Here is a 16,065-nt window from a genome sequence, read left to right on the forward strand (position 1 = left end):
GGCAAAGACGTCACACAGAGGAATAAAAAAAAACAACAAAGATTAGACTACAGGAATGAAAACGCAGTCAGATCCAAGTCAATATCGACCCTTTAATGGCGCTCCATTTCTTACACATTTTGCCTTTCATTAGTGCACAGCAGGAGAACTGATTGGCTTCCTATCCCAAGTCATGTGGCAAAGACCATTAAATAGTTGATACTGACTTTTAAGATTGCTTTTTCCTCTATGTGGAGGCTATGTGCATATTTGTCATGCACTCACAACAGCTTATTCTCAAAAAAATATTGTCATGTTGGCCACAAAGCTAAAAGGCATGACATCAGGAATGTGAAGACGAACCCAAATACCAAAAGTGCAAAGTATCTAGAAGGCTCGGGAAGAAAAGGATGTAGAACTCACATTCATCCATATTCAAAAATTCCTGATTAAGTTCTTTGTCTCCAGTCTTGTTGTTCTTCATTTGCTTGACAATGTGGGCACGGTCTTTGATGTGATGTCCAACAGCCATTTGTTCCACTCCACTTTCAGAGTCCTTGACAGATTTCTTTGTTTCTTTTATCTGCATGTAAACAGTAGTTTTCATTACAGCTGTTATTACAACACTAGTAGGCCGGGTTCACACTTGCGTACCGGGCTTTGCGGACAGCTGTGTACTTCCTCCGCAAAGCTCCGCCCACTTCAGCACTTCTTCGGTTTAGGTCCGCCTACTTCTGCATGCGTCCTGCGTACCTATCTTTAACATTGTTGCGTCCCCATGTGGTCGGAGGGCGCGTCAAAACGACGCAGCCACATACGTCCGCATGTCCTGTGTACCCAATGTTAAAGATAGGTATGCAGGACGCATGCAGAAGTATGAGGAAGTAGGCGGAGCTTAATGGAGGAAGTACGCAGCCCTTCGCAAAGCCCCCGAACGCTAATGTGAACCCAGCCTTAGAGTAGTTGCACCACTTTAATTGTGGTGGGCTGGCTTTTATGCTTTTTTTTTTTTTTTTAATCGAAATAGCAATAACTAAGTACCCCATGTTATTTACATGAACTATTACCATTTACTTATTTATTTGCGGTAGGATACATGCACATTTTGTTTTTTTCTTGTGTTTTCTCTTTAGTGATGAGTCATGCTTTTGTCTTAGAATGGTCTGGAGAACACATGGGCAAAGCTATGAAGAGACCTTCATGAAGGAACATGAAAGTTTCCTTGGAACCGGTTTACAACACGACAATGCCTGGCATCATTTTGTTCTTGCTATTGTGAGCTTCCGCATGGTCTAAACGCGTTACCATGGCCTAGCGTCTCCAGGCTTGTCTCCCACCGAGCATATCTGGGATACCATTGATTGGTAACTGAAAAAGGAGCTGCCAACTGCAGAACTTGATGATTTGTGTGCCCAAGTGCATTCATTGTGGCAGAACGTTCCTCAACCATTAATAACCTCATTGATAGCAGCCAAGTACTTGCGTGTATTTCTGCATACTCCATACTGAATAAAATTAAAACGTTTTGAAAATGTTATTTCCATTTTTTCATAATTTGCCCATAACTAGCATGTCTATGCCTCTTGTGATTTCCATAATTCCACAACCTTTACTTCTTTATGTTACAATTTCAATGTTGAGGTGTGTAAATAGTAAGATTTCATAAATTTATACTAGGAACACATCCAAAAGATATTCTGGGGGAACAAACTCTTTAATAAACGAGGGGACATAAGTGCACCCTGATGTGTGCAGCAGCCATACCTCACTTTTGGGCACTGCATGATCTGGGCATGCTGGCCCCAACTTCCCAGAAGACCAGTTCCAGTAGTGCCAGCCTTCAGAAGTGTCGAAGATGTACATGCCACACACCCTTTAGGCCGGCCTAGTCCATGCTGTAGAATAAATACAGACTTCCAGAAACTTCTTCCAATTATATAAAGATGTGTGTTTTACATTTTGTTTTGCATTTCGTGTCACCTCTTAGGTTTATGATTTTTTCGGGAGGGTGATGCTTTGTGGCTGTTATTTTTAGCCAGTGATGTGCCACCCTTGGCCTTACCTAAATATAAACTGTATGGCCTTCAGCACTCTCCTTGACATGCTGGCTAATAATCATGCCTTAATATTTTCTTCACAAAACAACAACTAATTGCTGCACCATGTCGCTGACTGTCTGGAAGCTCCCGTGTAACATTATTAGAGACCTTTGTTGAAGCACATACTTCTTTGACAGATTGCTATTTTCTACTTCCGTCTAGAAGGAGACATGTGGGCGGCTTTAGGGTTCAAATTCATATTTCTTAGTGGCATTAGGTACAGCAGCTGCCAAGGAGCCACTGAAAGGCCAGGGTTAAATTAGTAATTGAAGCAGCAAAGTAAAATGACTCAATGCTATCCATCAGGAAGAGCAGGAAGCACATTATACACCATGCTACATTTCATACTCCTGCGTAACTCAACTTAATTTTATAAACCAGAATATTTATTGGAAGCCGAAACTATAAAATAGTCATATAAAGACCATAAAATACAGAGCTTGTAATAGACATAAAACTAAGGTAACACTTACACCGCCAGGAGCTTTACGGGTTTGACTTGTTGCTTGGAAAATCTTAGGAGGTTCGTTTCCAGTCTTGGAATATGTCATCACCGAGGAAGACTTAAATGAGTGAACGTCAGGTCTGTCTGACAATCCTTCCTGCAGAGAACAAGATAACACGTGTAGAATAAATGATGGTGAAAACAGAAAAATAGAAAGACCAATGTATGACAGATCTAACAAATGACCATGAGGTTCAGGAGAGGAAAGACCCACTTAATAGGGTGCAGTCAGACGTCCATATAACACAGACGACGATCGCATCACAAACCGTGGACTGGCCGGCGACTCTCCTGGCTCGAGCGTGACAGCATGTACTTCTATGCAGCTGTCACACTTGGGTTAGGTTAGCCAGTCCGTGCACTGCGATGTGATCGTTGTCAGTGTTATATGGACGTCTGACTGTGCCCTTTCTCTGGCATACAAAACCTTGTAAAGTAGAGCGGCATTTGTCCCCTATAGCTGGTATTTGAAGAACAAAGCAACAAGACTTCAGAAGTCTGTTTTTTGGGAGGTTTGTGTACTATAAACGGACCTCTATTATCAGTGTACCTGATCCAATTTTCATCCAATTTTGGTCAGTATATTCATTCTTACCATGAGGCCGGCGTCACACACAGCGTAAAACAATACGGTCCGTATATTACGGCCGTAATACGCTGAAAAGTCCCGAAAATAGTGGTCCGTAGCTCCTCCGTAGGCAGGGTGTGTCAGCGTTTTTTGCGCATGGCATCCTCCGTATGTAATCCGTATGGCATCCGTACTGCGTGGTTTTCTCGCAGGCTTGCAAAACCAACATACCGCTATAGAAATGATCCATGTGTCCCAAAAAGAAAAAAAAAAAAAAAAAAAAAAATATAATAATATATATATATATATATATATATATATATATATATATATATATATATATATATATATATATATATATATATACATACATACATACTGTCTATATATATGTCAGTAGACACATATGTATATATATTAATATTTTTTCCAGCGCTATACAGCTTGAAAGCCGGTAATTCAATTACCGGCTTTTTCTTTCTCCTTCCTAAAACCCAACATGATTTGAGACATGGTTTACATACAGTAAACCATGTCTTCTCTCCATTTTTTTGCAGATTCCACACTACTAATGTCAGTAGAGTGTATCTGCAAAATTTGGCCGTTCTAGCTCTTAAAATAAAGGGTTAAATGGCGGAAAAAATTGGCGTGGGCTCCCGCGCAATTATCTCCGCCAGAGTAGTAAAGCCAGTGACTGAGGGCAGATATTAATAGCCTAGAGAGGGTCCATGGTTATTGGCCCCCCCTGGCTAAAAATATCTGCCCCCAGCCACCCAAGAAAAGGCACATCTGGAAGATGCGCCTATTCTGGCACTTGGCCACTCTCTTCCCATTCCCGTGTAGCGGTGGGATATGGGGTAATGAAGGGTTAATGCCACCTTGCTATTGTAAGGTGACATTAAGCCTAATTAATAATGGAGAGGCGTCAATTATGACACCTATCCATTATTAATCCAATTGTAGTAAAGGGTTAAATAAAACACAAACACATTATTTAAAATTATTTTAATGAAATAAAAACAATGGTTGTTGGAGTATTTTATTGTACGCCCAATCCAGTCACTGAAGACCCTCGTTCTGTGAAAGAAAAAACATAATAAACCAACAATATACTTACCCTCCGCAGATCTGTAACGTCCAACGATGTAAATCCTTCTGAAGGGGTTAAAACATTTTGCAGCAAGGAGCTTTGCTAATGCAATGCTACTCCTCGCTGCAAAACCCCGGGAATGAGTCTAAATATAGATCAATGAGCTATATTTAGCTTCATTTGCGGTGAGGCGCCCTCTGCTGGATGTTCATAGATCGTGGGAACTTACCTAGAAAGCTCCCAGGCTTTCTAGGAAAGTTCCCACGATCTATGAACATCCAGCAGAGGGCGCCTCACCGCAAATGAAGCTAAATATAGCTCATTGATCTATATTTAGACTCATTCCCGGGGGTTTTGCAGCGAGGAGTAGCATTGCATTAGCAAAGCTCCTTGCTGCAAAATGTTTTAACCCCTTCAGAAGGATTTACATCGTTGGACGTTACAGATCTGCGGAGGGTAAGTATATTGTTGGTTTATTATGTTTTTTCTTTCACAGAACGAGGGTCTTCAGTGACTGGATTGGGCGTACAATAAAATACTCCAACAACCATTGTTTTTATTTCATTAAAATAATTTTAAATAATGTGTTTGTGTTTTATTTAACCCTTTACTACAATTGGATTAATAATGGATAGGTGTCATAATTGACGCCTCTCCATTATTAATTAGGCTTAATGTCACCTTACAATAGCAAGGTGGCATTAACCCTTCATTACCCCATATCCCACCGCTACACGGGAATGGGAAGAGAGTGGCCAAGTGCCAGAATAGGCACATCTTCCAGATGTGCCTTTTCTGGGGTGGCTGGGGGCAGATATTTTTAGCCAGGGGGGGGCCAATAACCATGGACCCTCTCCAGGCTATTAATATCTGCCCTCAGTCACTGGCTTTACTACTCTGGCGGAGAAAATTGCGCGGGAGCCCACGCCAATTTTTTCCGCCATTTAACCCTTTATTTTAAGAGCTAGAACGGCCAAATTTTGCAGATACACACTACTGACCTTAGTAGTGTGGAATCTGCAAAAAAAATGGAGAGAAGACATGGTTTACTGTATGTAAACCATGTCTCAAATCATGTCGGGTTTTAGGAAGGAGAAAGAAAAAGCCGGTAATTGAATTACCGGCTTTCAAGCTGTATAGCGCTGGAATAAATATTAATATATATACATATATGTGTCTCACTGACATATATATATATATATATACCTATTCTATGTGTACACATTTATTCTACCTATTCTACTGTAAGCTGTCAGTGTGATTTTACTGTACACCGCACTGAATTGCCGGCTTTTCTCTCTAACAGCGCTGCGTATTTCTCGCAAGTCACACTGCTTGTCCGTGTGTAATCCGTATTTTTCACGCTTCCATAGACTTTCATTGGCGTATTTCTTGCGCAGTACGGTGACAAACGCAGCATGCTGCGATTTTGTACGGCCGTAGAAAGCCGTATAATACTGATCAGTAAAATACGGCAGATAGGAGCAGAGGCATAGAGAATAATTGTGCCGTATTTTTTGCGAGTTTTACGGACGTAGTTTCTGCGCTCTTACGTCCGTAAAACTCGCATGTGTGACGCCGGCCTAAGGGTGAAAAACACTTTTTTCCATATGTAAAAGAATAAAAAAAAAATAGAAAAAAGGGAAAATGTGGACATAGCATTAGACAACAATTGGTACGTGTTCTTACTAGGTAAAGCACAAGAACATCATGTATGTGAAACTTATATGTGAATGAGGCCTAAAATCCATATGAAAGAAGTGCTCCTGATAGGACATTTATTTTGATACATGCACCCCGTGTCAGGTGTACAGTTGTTCCAAAAATGTTGAGTCTGAAATTTTGGTTTACAGAAAGCTTGCCGCTTCACTGCTTTAGTGTTTTTAGATCTTTTAGTCAAATGATTCTATGATTAAGGAAGTACAATTGTAAGTATTTCACAAGTTTTTATACTTTTATTGACAAATACATAAAGTTTATGCAAAGAATCAATACTTAATTTTCAAGACTTCTGCAATTCGCCCTGGCATTCTGGATATCAGCTGCTGAGCCTAATTCTGAATTCACAAAATGGGTTGCCGTCAATCAGTGCTTGGTGTTTCTCACATTTCAAATTCTGTGTTTGTCCACTCACTTTTTGAGGACTGACAACAGTTCTCACTCAGATTGAGGACTGAACCACTTACTGTATTTTTTGGGCTACAAGAAGCACTTTTTTTCTCCAAACATTTGGAGGAAAATGGGGGTGCATTTTATAGTCTGGATACACCTGCTGTGGATGGGGAGGTGGGGGAGTGGCAGAGCAGTGGGTCACAGTAGGCAGGAGCCGGCTTCTGTGGCTAACCTCTGTGCCCGCTGGTAAAGAGAAATGAATATTCACTGCTCCCCATGCCCATAATCCCTCCCACCACTCTCCACTGAAGCTGGCACAGAGAGATGGGAGGGACTATGGGAAGCAGTGAATATTCATTTTACTTTAATAGCGGGCACAGCAGCAGCAGCCGCCGGCTTCCTGCAGCGGCCAGGCTATCAGTGTGATCGCTACTAAAGACAATGAATATTCACTACTCTCCACACCCATAATCTGTCCCACCACTCTCCACTGAAGCTGGCATAGAGAGGTGGTAGGGACTATGGGAGTGGAGAGCAGTGAATATTCATTCTCATGCAGCTACTGTACCTGCTGTTAAAGTGAAATAAAAATTCACTTCTCTCCACGCACTTATTCCCGGGCGGGGGAGAAGTGAGTATTACGGCAGCTGTGCTCTGCTTGTAAGCAGTGCATGATGTCACCGCCATGTGCTGCTTACAAGCATATATCAGCTGCTGGCATGAGGACAAGACACTGCAAGGGGGCAGAGAGACGGTATGTAGAATGATTTATTTTTTTATATGTTTTTTTTTCCGATGGGGGCCATACGTACAAGGATGGGGATAGGGCACTGCATACCAGGATAGGGATGAGGGGACCATTATTACCAGGATGGAGTTGAGGGGCCATGAATATCAGGATGGGGATGAGAGGGCTATGAATACCTGGACTGGGGATATAGAGCTTTAGATAGATAGATAGATAGATAGATACATAGATAGATACATAGATAGATACATAGATAGATACATAGATAGATACATAGATAGATACAAGGATGGGGGATATTTGTACAGAATTGACCACATTTTTTGCTTTTTTTTTTTTCTGTTTTACTCCTCTAAAGCCTAGGTGCGACTACTTATGGACCGCTGCATCTTACAGTCTGAAAAATACAGTAGTTATCACATTTGCCTTGTGACACGGTCTCCACCATGCTGGGAAAGCTTTGTTCATCACCAAATTGCTGCTGGATCGTTTGGAGAAGTTAAATATTCTCTAAGAGCAACTTCCCCCAATGATCCAGGGGAAATTAGGTGATGAACTATGATTTTTCTAGCATGATGCTTTCTCCACTTTTTGACAATTGACCATAGGCTCTCAAAGAGATTGAGATTTGGGTAGTTTCTTGGTCATAGACCCAACACATCTATGTTATGTTCGCCAAGCAACTTAGTTATCCCTTTTGCTCTATGACATGGACAAATAAAAAAAGAACAGAAATTGTGATAGAGGTCAAGCACTGATTACACAAGAATATGTTGCCATCAGCCAGGATTTGGCCCAGATACGGATATCCAGCTGTCAGGGAGAACTGCAGAAGTCTTGAAAAATTAGGGTCAACACTACATATATTCAGTTTGTACATAAACTCCTTGTATTTGTCAAGAAAAGTTTACAACTTATTAGATGTTTATTTCAGTAACCATAGAAACATAAAACTAAAAGATCTACAAACACCAAAAGAGAAAACTTTGAAAAACAAAATTTGCATCAGTCTCAAAACTGTTGGCCACGACTGTACATTACCAGGACAAATTTCCATTTGTTGACAAAACCAGAGCTTTGGAAAATGGTGAAGATGATGAAACACAAACTATATTAGAAGGCAATTACTTACAATTTGGGACAACCCAACAAGAACCCTCACTAACAAGTTTGAAAACTTAACTTTTATTATGAATTAAAATAGTTGGGGTAACAAAACAGGAAATATTCTGTCCCTAAATTAGTCTAATATAGTGTAAAAGCGATTGCCAAAATATTGCTTAGTGACACCCTGGGGTATCAAGACTATAAGGCAGTTTTTACTGAAGCACATGTCTCCCCAACATGTTTCACCGCAGATGTGGCATCATCAGTGGATGGGACTACAGCTATAATAGCTATATTAGGCCTCTTTCACACTAGCGTCGGGCTCGGCCCGTCGCAGTGCGTCGGGCCGAGGTTACCGACGCTAGCATTGTAAGCGCCGCACAACGGGTGCAGTGGATGCAGATTTTCATCGCATCCGCTGCCCCATTGTGAGGCGCGGGGAGGTGGGGGAGGAGTTCCGGCCGCGCATGCGCGGTCGGAAAAAGCGGTCCGTCGGCAGCAAAAAACGTTACATGTAGCGTTTTTTTGTGCCGACGGTCCGCCAAAGCACGACGCATCCGTCGCACGACGGATGCGACGTGTGGCAATCCATCGCAATGCGTCGTCAATACAAGTCTATGGGGAAAAACGCATCCTGCAAGCACTTTTGCAGGATGCGTTTTTTCTGCAAAACGACGCATTGTGACGGATTGCAGTTAACGCTAGTGTGAAAGTAGCCTTAGAAAGCTGCAATACAAGATATTATATACCATACTGATTTAATTCACAAAACATTGCTCTATTTAAAAAAAAAAAAAAAAAAAACAACATTCCAAAACAAGTGCACAATACGGAGCCAAAAAGAAAAAAAATTATTATATAGTTTTTTTCATTAATAAATAATGTATCATTGAATATAACATGTGTGCCATATTGCTGCCAGCATGATGATGACTTTTGCTGTCACAGGATATTCCCAAGCTCGGCTGTAACTGGTGTGCTATGTTTTTGGAAGAGCAAATGTGAGATTGCGAGCCGATAGCACGATTATAGCACTATGATCCCAGGGCTTGAGTGTCTCGTGTGCGAGTGAAGATTAGAATTTTTTTTTTAACACTGGAGATGCAGCATTAGAGGGGAGATAATATTACTACATTAAAGTATGAATCACTCATATATAGACTTGGCTGATACACTGGACACATAAGCAAGTCTGTGTAGCCTTCCACCCTGACCAAACATGGTAGACGGTTACAATGGAGTGTATATGAAGGGAAAGGTTATATATAGCAAGAACGATGAAATAGAAAAATGGGGCATCAAGTCTAGGCATAAAGGAGGCATTTTCTTGGAAAGACTAAACAGATCTTAGTCTGGCATAGAAAGAGAATTCCAAAAGGCTTGAAAAGCTTCTATTAATCTCCATCAGGAACTGTGAATGAAGATTCTGATAGGGCACAGAGAACATCTTCTTGGCAGCCATTGTGCAGGGGTGGAAAGCGTATCATAACAGGGTCACATGCACCCATATGACCTGGAGCACAATCATTTTGTAACAGAAAACCCAGACACCGAGATGATATGAACGTCTCTTCCTCTAGAACGGCCTCGGCTTATTTTATTTTAGGCTCACCTCACAGGATGCTAAAAAAAAGAAAAGCAGTAAATGCAAATGATGAAGGCGAATCAATATGATCCTCTAGAAGTGGGGAGTCATGTTAATGTTTTCACTTGATTATTAAAGGGACAACAGGTGGGGATTAAAGTGGTTGTCTCATGAAGATAACCTATTCCAAAAAAAAAAGAAGGCAGTCTACCTACAGGGCTGTCTGTCTACTGTACTGACGGGCCAGGTCCTCTGTTTTGGTACAGTTAAAGGGTACCTAGCACTAGTCTGGGACGGTCCTTTTTATTAAATAAAAGAGGGCTTCTCCAAACTAGTAATTTTCCTAAATATAAGTTATTGTCAAAATAACTAATAAGTAACACTAATGCACCCACCTCCCCACCCCCAAACTGGCCTGAATTTCTCAGATCCTGGAAAGAAGTGTGAGAGATCACAACCCTCCATGGCCCCTCTTGCGGTGAAAGAGCTAGGTCTCACTCTTTGCCCTAACCCTAAGCTGTTACAGGATGGTAATGGCAGTAATGGTGCTATGGTAAATGATGAGCTGCACTGGGCAGTAATGGTGCTATGGTAAATGATGAGCTGCACTGGGCAGTAATGGTGCTATGGTAAATGATGAGCTGCACTGGGCAGTAATGGTGCTATGGTAAATGATGAGCTGCACTGGGTTAGCGTAAGGAGTGAGATTTCACACTTCACTGTGAGAGGGGTATAACTTTTGCTAGTTAATTCAATAAAGCAAAAAGAGGGGATCGTCTATCAGACAGTCCCTAATATGCCAATTTCACTATTTTTGGAGAGTATACAGCATAGAGTGCGAAGCTAAAACTTAACTTTTACTATAAATATGCAAAAATCCCACTTAACATCTAGACACACAAAACATGTATAAAAACATACAAAGTCCGTATCCATAGCCAGGAATAGTGCTGACTGTGGTCAAACAATTAATGGGGAGATAATGTCAATCATCAACATAGCATACTTGTATTAAAGAATGCAAGATATCAGGTTCTAAGGGCAATAGTATAATGCAGTACAGTGTTTATATGAAAAAAGGTAAGTAAAGGAACAGTCTCGCCAGTTTTGTGGTTTAGGCAATCCTACCAATGGTTACTCTTGCCAGTTTCAAGACTAGTCAGCCCTGGACTGACACTACAGGCAGTGGCCGTTATACATCCCTAGTGAGGGGTGCTCTTCACTGTTTTTGATGACATTAGGCAATTCCCCTGATGAATCATTTGTTAAAGAAATGCCTCGGGATGAATATTAGTCCAGGGCTGTCTATCTAAAGGGTTAGCTGAGGACTGGAGTCTTTGGGTGCCAGAGTCTGTCTGTACAACAGGGGGGCTGACAGGGGCAATAACGAGGACCTTCCTTGACTGGCAAGAGGAACAGCCTAAAGGTACTGTCACACTAGACGATATCGCTAGCGATCCGTGACGTTGCAGCGCCCTCGCTAGCGATATCGTCCAGTGTGACAGGCAGCAGCGATCAGGCCCCTGCTGGGAGATCGCTGGTCGGGGAAGAAAGTCCAGAACTTTATTTCGTCGCTGGACTCCCCATAGACATCGCTGAATCGGCGTGTGTGACACCGATTCAGCGATATCTTTGCTGGTAACCAGGGTAAACATCGGGTAACTAAGCGCAGGGCCGCGCTTAGTAACCCGATGTTTACCCTGGTTACCATCCTAAAAGTAAAAAAACAAACACTACATACTTACCTACAGCCGTCTGTCTTCCAGCGCTGTGCTCTGCTCTCCTCCTGCTCTGGCTGTGAGCGTCGGTCAGCCGGAAAGCAGAGCGGTGACGTCACCGCTATGCTTTCTGGCTGCCCGGCGCTCACAGCCAGACCAGAGAAGCAGAGCGCCGAGGACAGACAGCGGTAGGTAAGTATGTAGCGTTTGTTTTTTTACTTTTTAGGATGGTACCCAGGGTAAACATCGGGTTACTAAGCGCGGCCCTGCGCTTAGTTACCCGATGTTTACCCTGGTTACCGGGGACCTCGGGATCGTTGGTCGCTGGAGAGCTGTCTGTGTGACAGCTCTCCAGCGACCAAACAGCGACGCTGCAGCGATCCGGATCGTTGTCGGTATCGCTGCAGCGTCGCTATGTGTGACGGTACCTTTAAGGTACCTTCACACATAACGATATTGTTAACGATATCGTTGCTATTTGTGACGTAGCAACGATATCGTTAATGAAATCGTTATGTGTGACAGCGACCAACGATCAGGCCCCTGCTGGGAGATCGTTGGTCGCTGAAGAAAGTCCAGAACTTTATTTCGTCGCTGGATCTCCCGCTGACATCGCTGGATCGGTGTGTGTGACACCGATCCAGCGATGTCTTCACTGGTAACCAGGGTAAACATCGGGTAACTAAGCGCAGGGCCGCGCTTAGTAACCCGATGTTTACCCTGGTTACCATGCTAAAAGTAAAAAAAACCAAACACTAGATACTTACCTACAGCCGTCTGTCCTCCAGCGCTGTGCTCTGCACTCCTCCTGTACTGGCTGTGAGCCGGAAAGCAGAGCGGTGACGTCGCCGGAAAGCAGAGCGGTGACGTCACCGCTCTGCTTTCCGGCTCACAGCCAGTACAGGAGGAGAGCAGAGAAGCAGAGCGCAGCGCTGGAGGACAGACAGCGGTAGGTAAGTATCTAGTGTTTGTTTTTTTTTACTTTTAGCATGGTAACCAGGGTAAACATCGGGTTACTAAGCGCGGCCCTGCGCTTAGTTACCCGATGTTTACCCTGGTTACCGGCATCGTTGGTCGCTGGAGAGCGGTCTGTGTGACAGCTCTCCAGCGACGCTGCAGCGATCCGGATCGTTGTCGGTATCGCTGCAGCGTCGCTTAATGTGAAGGGGCCTTAAGCCACACAATTGGTGAGACTGTTTCTTTACTTTCTTTTCTTCATATAAACACTGTACTGCATTATACTATTGGTTTTAGAACCTGATATCGTGCATGCTTTAATACAAGTATACTATGTTGATGATTGAGATTACTGTCCCTTTAATTGTGTAACCACTGTCAGCACTATTCCTGGATAGGGATACAGGTTTTGCATGTTTCCATCCATGTTTTGTGTGTCTAGATGTTTAATGGGATTTTTGCCATTTATAGTAAAAGTTAAGTTTTAGCTTCGCACTCTATGCTGTATACCCTCTAACTTTTGCTAGAAACTCGGACCCTTTGGAGGGCATTAGGGTTCTATATGATCACTTTTGACAATAATTACAATCACCAGTCAATATTCTGGTGCATAAAAAGGAAAATATTGTGTACTGTGGGTTTTTTTTTTCATGCAGACCACGTGCCTTGGACATTGGCCACAATTGGTCTGTGTCCTCTGGCGCGTATACGGACAGCACACACACTGAAAATACGTTCATAAAAACGAACCCCAAGTGTAGTCTCCACATGTTCAAACAGTAATAGAATGGTAAATGATGAAGGCTTCCTGAAATATCCAGCTTTTGCTTTTCAAAATTGTAATACGTGGCAAGAAATGATCAATATAATAAGGACATGATAGCGAATGTTGGCGGAATTTTGCTTTTGGCATACTGTGAGTTTTAGTTTAGGCTTTGCAAATGGGATGTGCGTGTGAATGAGATGACTGGCATCATCCAATATTTTGTAATCTCTGGGAGGTTCCCAAATATGGATTAGCCTAGATACTTTGCTTACAGAGACATTCTCATAGCAACAGCCCAAACATTAGCTGCATCCGAGACAATATATATATTTAGAATGGTGTACGATGTAATTATCAGGTTACCACTTCCCACAACTAGTGATCCAGTAATAAATTCATTTTATGAACAGTGAATGACATAAGAATGTATCTGCACTTAAAGCAAATCTGTCAGTATGACGAACGTTCCTAAGCCGTCTATATAGACATGTAGGTCAGCTGAAGATAAATAAAGCGATACAATGATATCTGCGATCTGAGGCCCTATTCTTGAGAAATCCACGTTTTTCTTATAAATAAAATTTATGGTCTGAACACGGATCTGCATGAGAATCTGCCTCCGGAGCTTATTTTATATAAAAGGGGAGTTACCAGTGTGAGACATGTAACTAACATAAAATAGCAGAACTGAACTTTCCCTACTACAAACACATTTGCTGCAGCTCTAACAACTCTGCTGTATTGTAACAATACTGCAACAATGGCTGCCTAAGCACTGAGAGGAACCTGAAGATGTGTCACTTAGCGTGCAGTCAGAAGGCCGCATTACTCGCGCAAGGATCGCTCCGCAAGCCTCGGACTGGCCGTTGACTCTCCTGACCTGAGCGTGACGGCATCCATTTGTACGCAATCCTAGGGTTGCGATGCTTCCGGCTGTCTGACTGCACCCTTTTAAATCACACACAGCTCTGCAGTGAGATCAGTAGGGCAGAGAGCGGCCATTACACATCACACTGGTAACTCTCTCTTTGATTTACAATAATCTCTGCAGGCAGATTCTCATGCAGATCAGTGTCTGGCCCATAGCCTGGAACAGATAATTTACATATTAAGAAAACGTGGATTTCTCTGGAATAAGACATCAGAATTGACCTGACCTGTAGATGGCTTAGGAGGGTTGATCCGACTGACTGATGCCAGTTAAAGGTACTGATAAAGTCAGTAACTGCCAGACTGGCATTTGGATAAGGACTATTTTCCAAAGCTTCATCTGCACTACACCGTGAAAAGTGCAGGATTATAAATGAAGCAGTGAAGGGCCATAGTGGAAAAGTCAAACCGCCATTCACAGACTATGCTAATAGTGAAAAGAAGGGTTTGAGGATTGATGACCATGTCCTTCAAATCTTTTCTAGTCTGTGCAGAAGGGAAGACCTTTAAAAGCAGAAACCGGTGGGGATCTGCTGTGGACCAGTCATCAGAGACACATAGTCCCTGGCAGGATTTATAATGTATGCTTTCTATGAAAAACGCCACACTGTAAGCACACACAGCTACAACAGTGCAACAACCAATTCCTGCTGGTGTGGTTTGGGCAGCATAAATCAGGGGACAGCTCATGTAGCAAACAATGGATGAATATTTCTAGCAACAAAAAAAAAAAAAAAAAAAGGGATTTTTGTGTTACTCACCGTAAAATCCTTTTCTACGAGACACTTATTGGGGGACACAGGACTGTGGTGTATACTTCTGCCGCTAGGAGGCTGACACTAAGTAAACATAAAAAAAGTTTAGCTCCTCCTCCGTCGTATGCACCCTGACACTGGCTACCAGAGAATCCAGTTTTGTGCAAAAGCAGTAGGAGATTGAGAAATAATATAACAGAATAAGTATAGAAAACTCATGTCTAGAAAAGACCTACTGACTGATGAATTCAGACACAACAAAAGCAACCATCAGGCTACCAGGGAGGGCGCTGTGTCCCCCAATGAGCGTCTCGAAGAAAAGGATTTTACGGTGAGTAACACAAAAATCCCTATTTCTCCTTCACCTCATTGGGGGACACAGGACTGTGGGATGTCCTAAAGCAGTCCCTGGGTGGGGAATTAACTCACCGGTTATAAATATTCAGGCAGCTGTCGTTATAAGTGCGTTACCGCCGCCTGAAGAATCCTTCTACCCAGACTTGCATCTGCAGAGATCTGGGAGTGGACATTATAATGTTTGGCAAAGGTATGCAAACTTGACCAGGTCGCAGCTCTGCAAACCTGTTCTGCTGAGGCCTGGTGCCGAATTGCCCAGGAAGCCACCTATCCACGTATCCACCTAGCCAAGGTAGATTTTGAGGCAGCGAATCCCTTCCTGTGACCCTCTGGGAGGACAAACAGAGCATCCGTCTGTCAAAAAGGGGCTGTTCGAGAAATGTACCTCCTCAGCGCTCTCACTAGGTCCAACGAATGGATGGCTTTTTCCACACGGTGCGTCGGTGCCGGACAAAAAGAGAAAAGAACTATATCCTCGTTAATGTGGAACAAGGAAACAATCTTCGGCAAAAAGGAGGGCGCTGGTCTGAGCACCACCTTATCCTGATGGAACCGTAAAAAAGGAGCATGACAGGAAAGGGCTGCCAGCTCTGATACCCGCCTTATGGAAGTTATGGCCACTAAGAATACGACTTTCCAAGAAAGTAAAGTTAAAGAAATATCCTGAAGAGGTTCGAAGGGAACCTCATGTAAAGCCCTTAAGACCAAATTAAGGTCCCAAGCTTCCAAAGGAGCTTTATAAGGAGGGACCTTATGAGTGACTCCCAGAAAAAAAGGTCCTTACCTGTA

The 16,065-nt window shown here is 42.8% G+C and overlaps 1 protein-coding gene across 2 annotated transcripts in view; it reads right to left on the minus strand.

The window, feature by feature from the left end:
• The window catches only part of MLF1 (myeloid leukemia factor 1), a 60,454-nt gene that overhangs the window by 12,434 nt on the left and 31,955 nt on the right, over positions 1-16,065 (minus strand). For both annotated transcript variants that reach the window (XM_069727436.1, XM_069727435.1), the window contains 2 exons: positions 2,552-2,680; positions 403-562 (listed from right to left, as the gene is read on the minus strand). In XM_069727436.1, the coding sequence (XP_069583537.1) occupies positions 403-562; positions 2,552-2,680 (289 nt within the window). The remainder of the gene's footprint in view (positions 1-402; positions 563-2,551; positions 2,681-16,065) is intronic.

This window comes from Ranitomeya imitator, chromosome 5 (assembly GCF_032444005.1).
Source record: "Ranitomeya imitator isolate aRanImi1 chromosome 5, aRanImi1.pri, whole genome shotgun sequence".
Taxonomy (NCBI): Eukaryota; Metazoa; Chordata; class Amphibia; order Anura; family Dendrobatidae; genus Ranitomeya; species Ranitomeya imitator.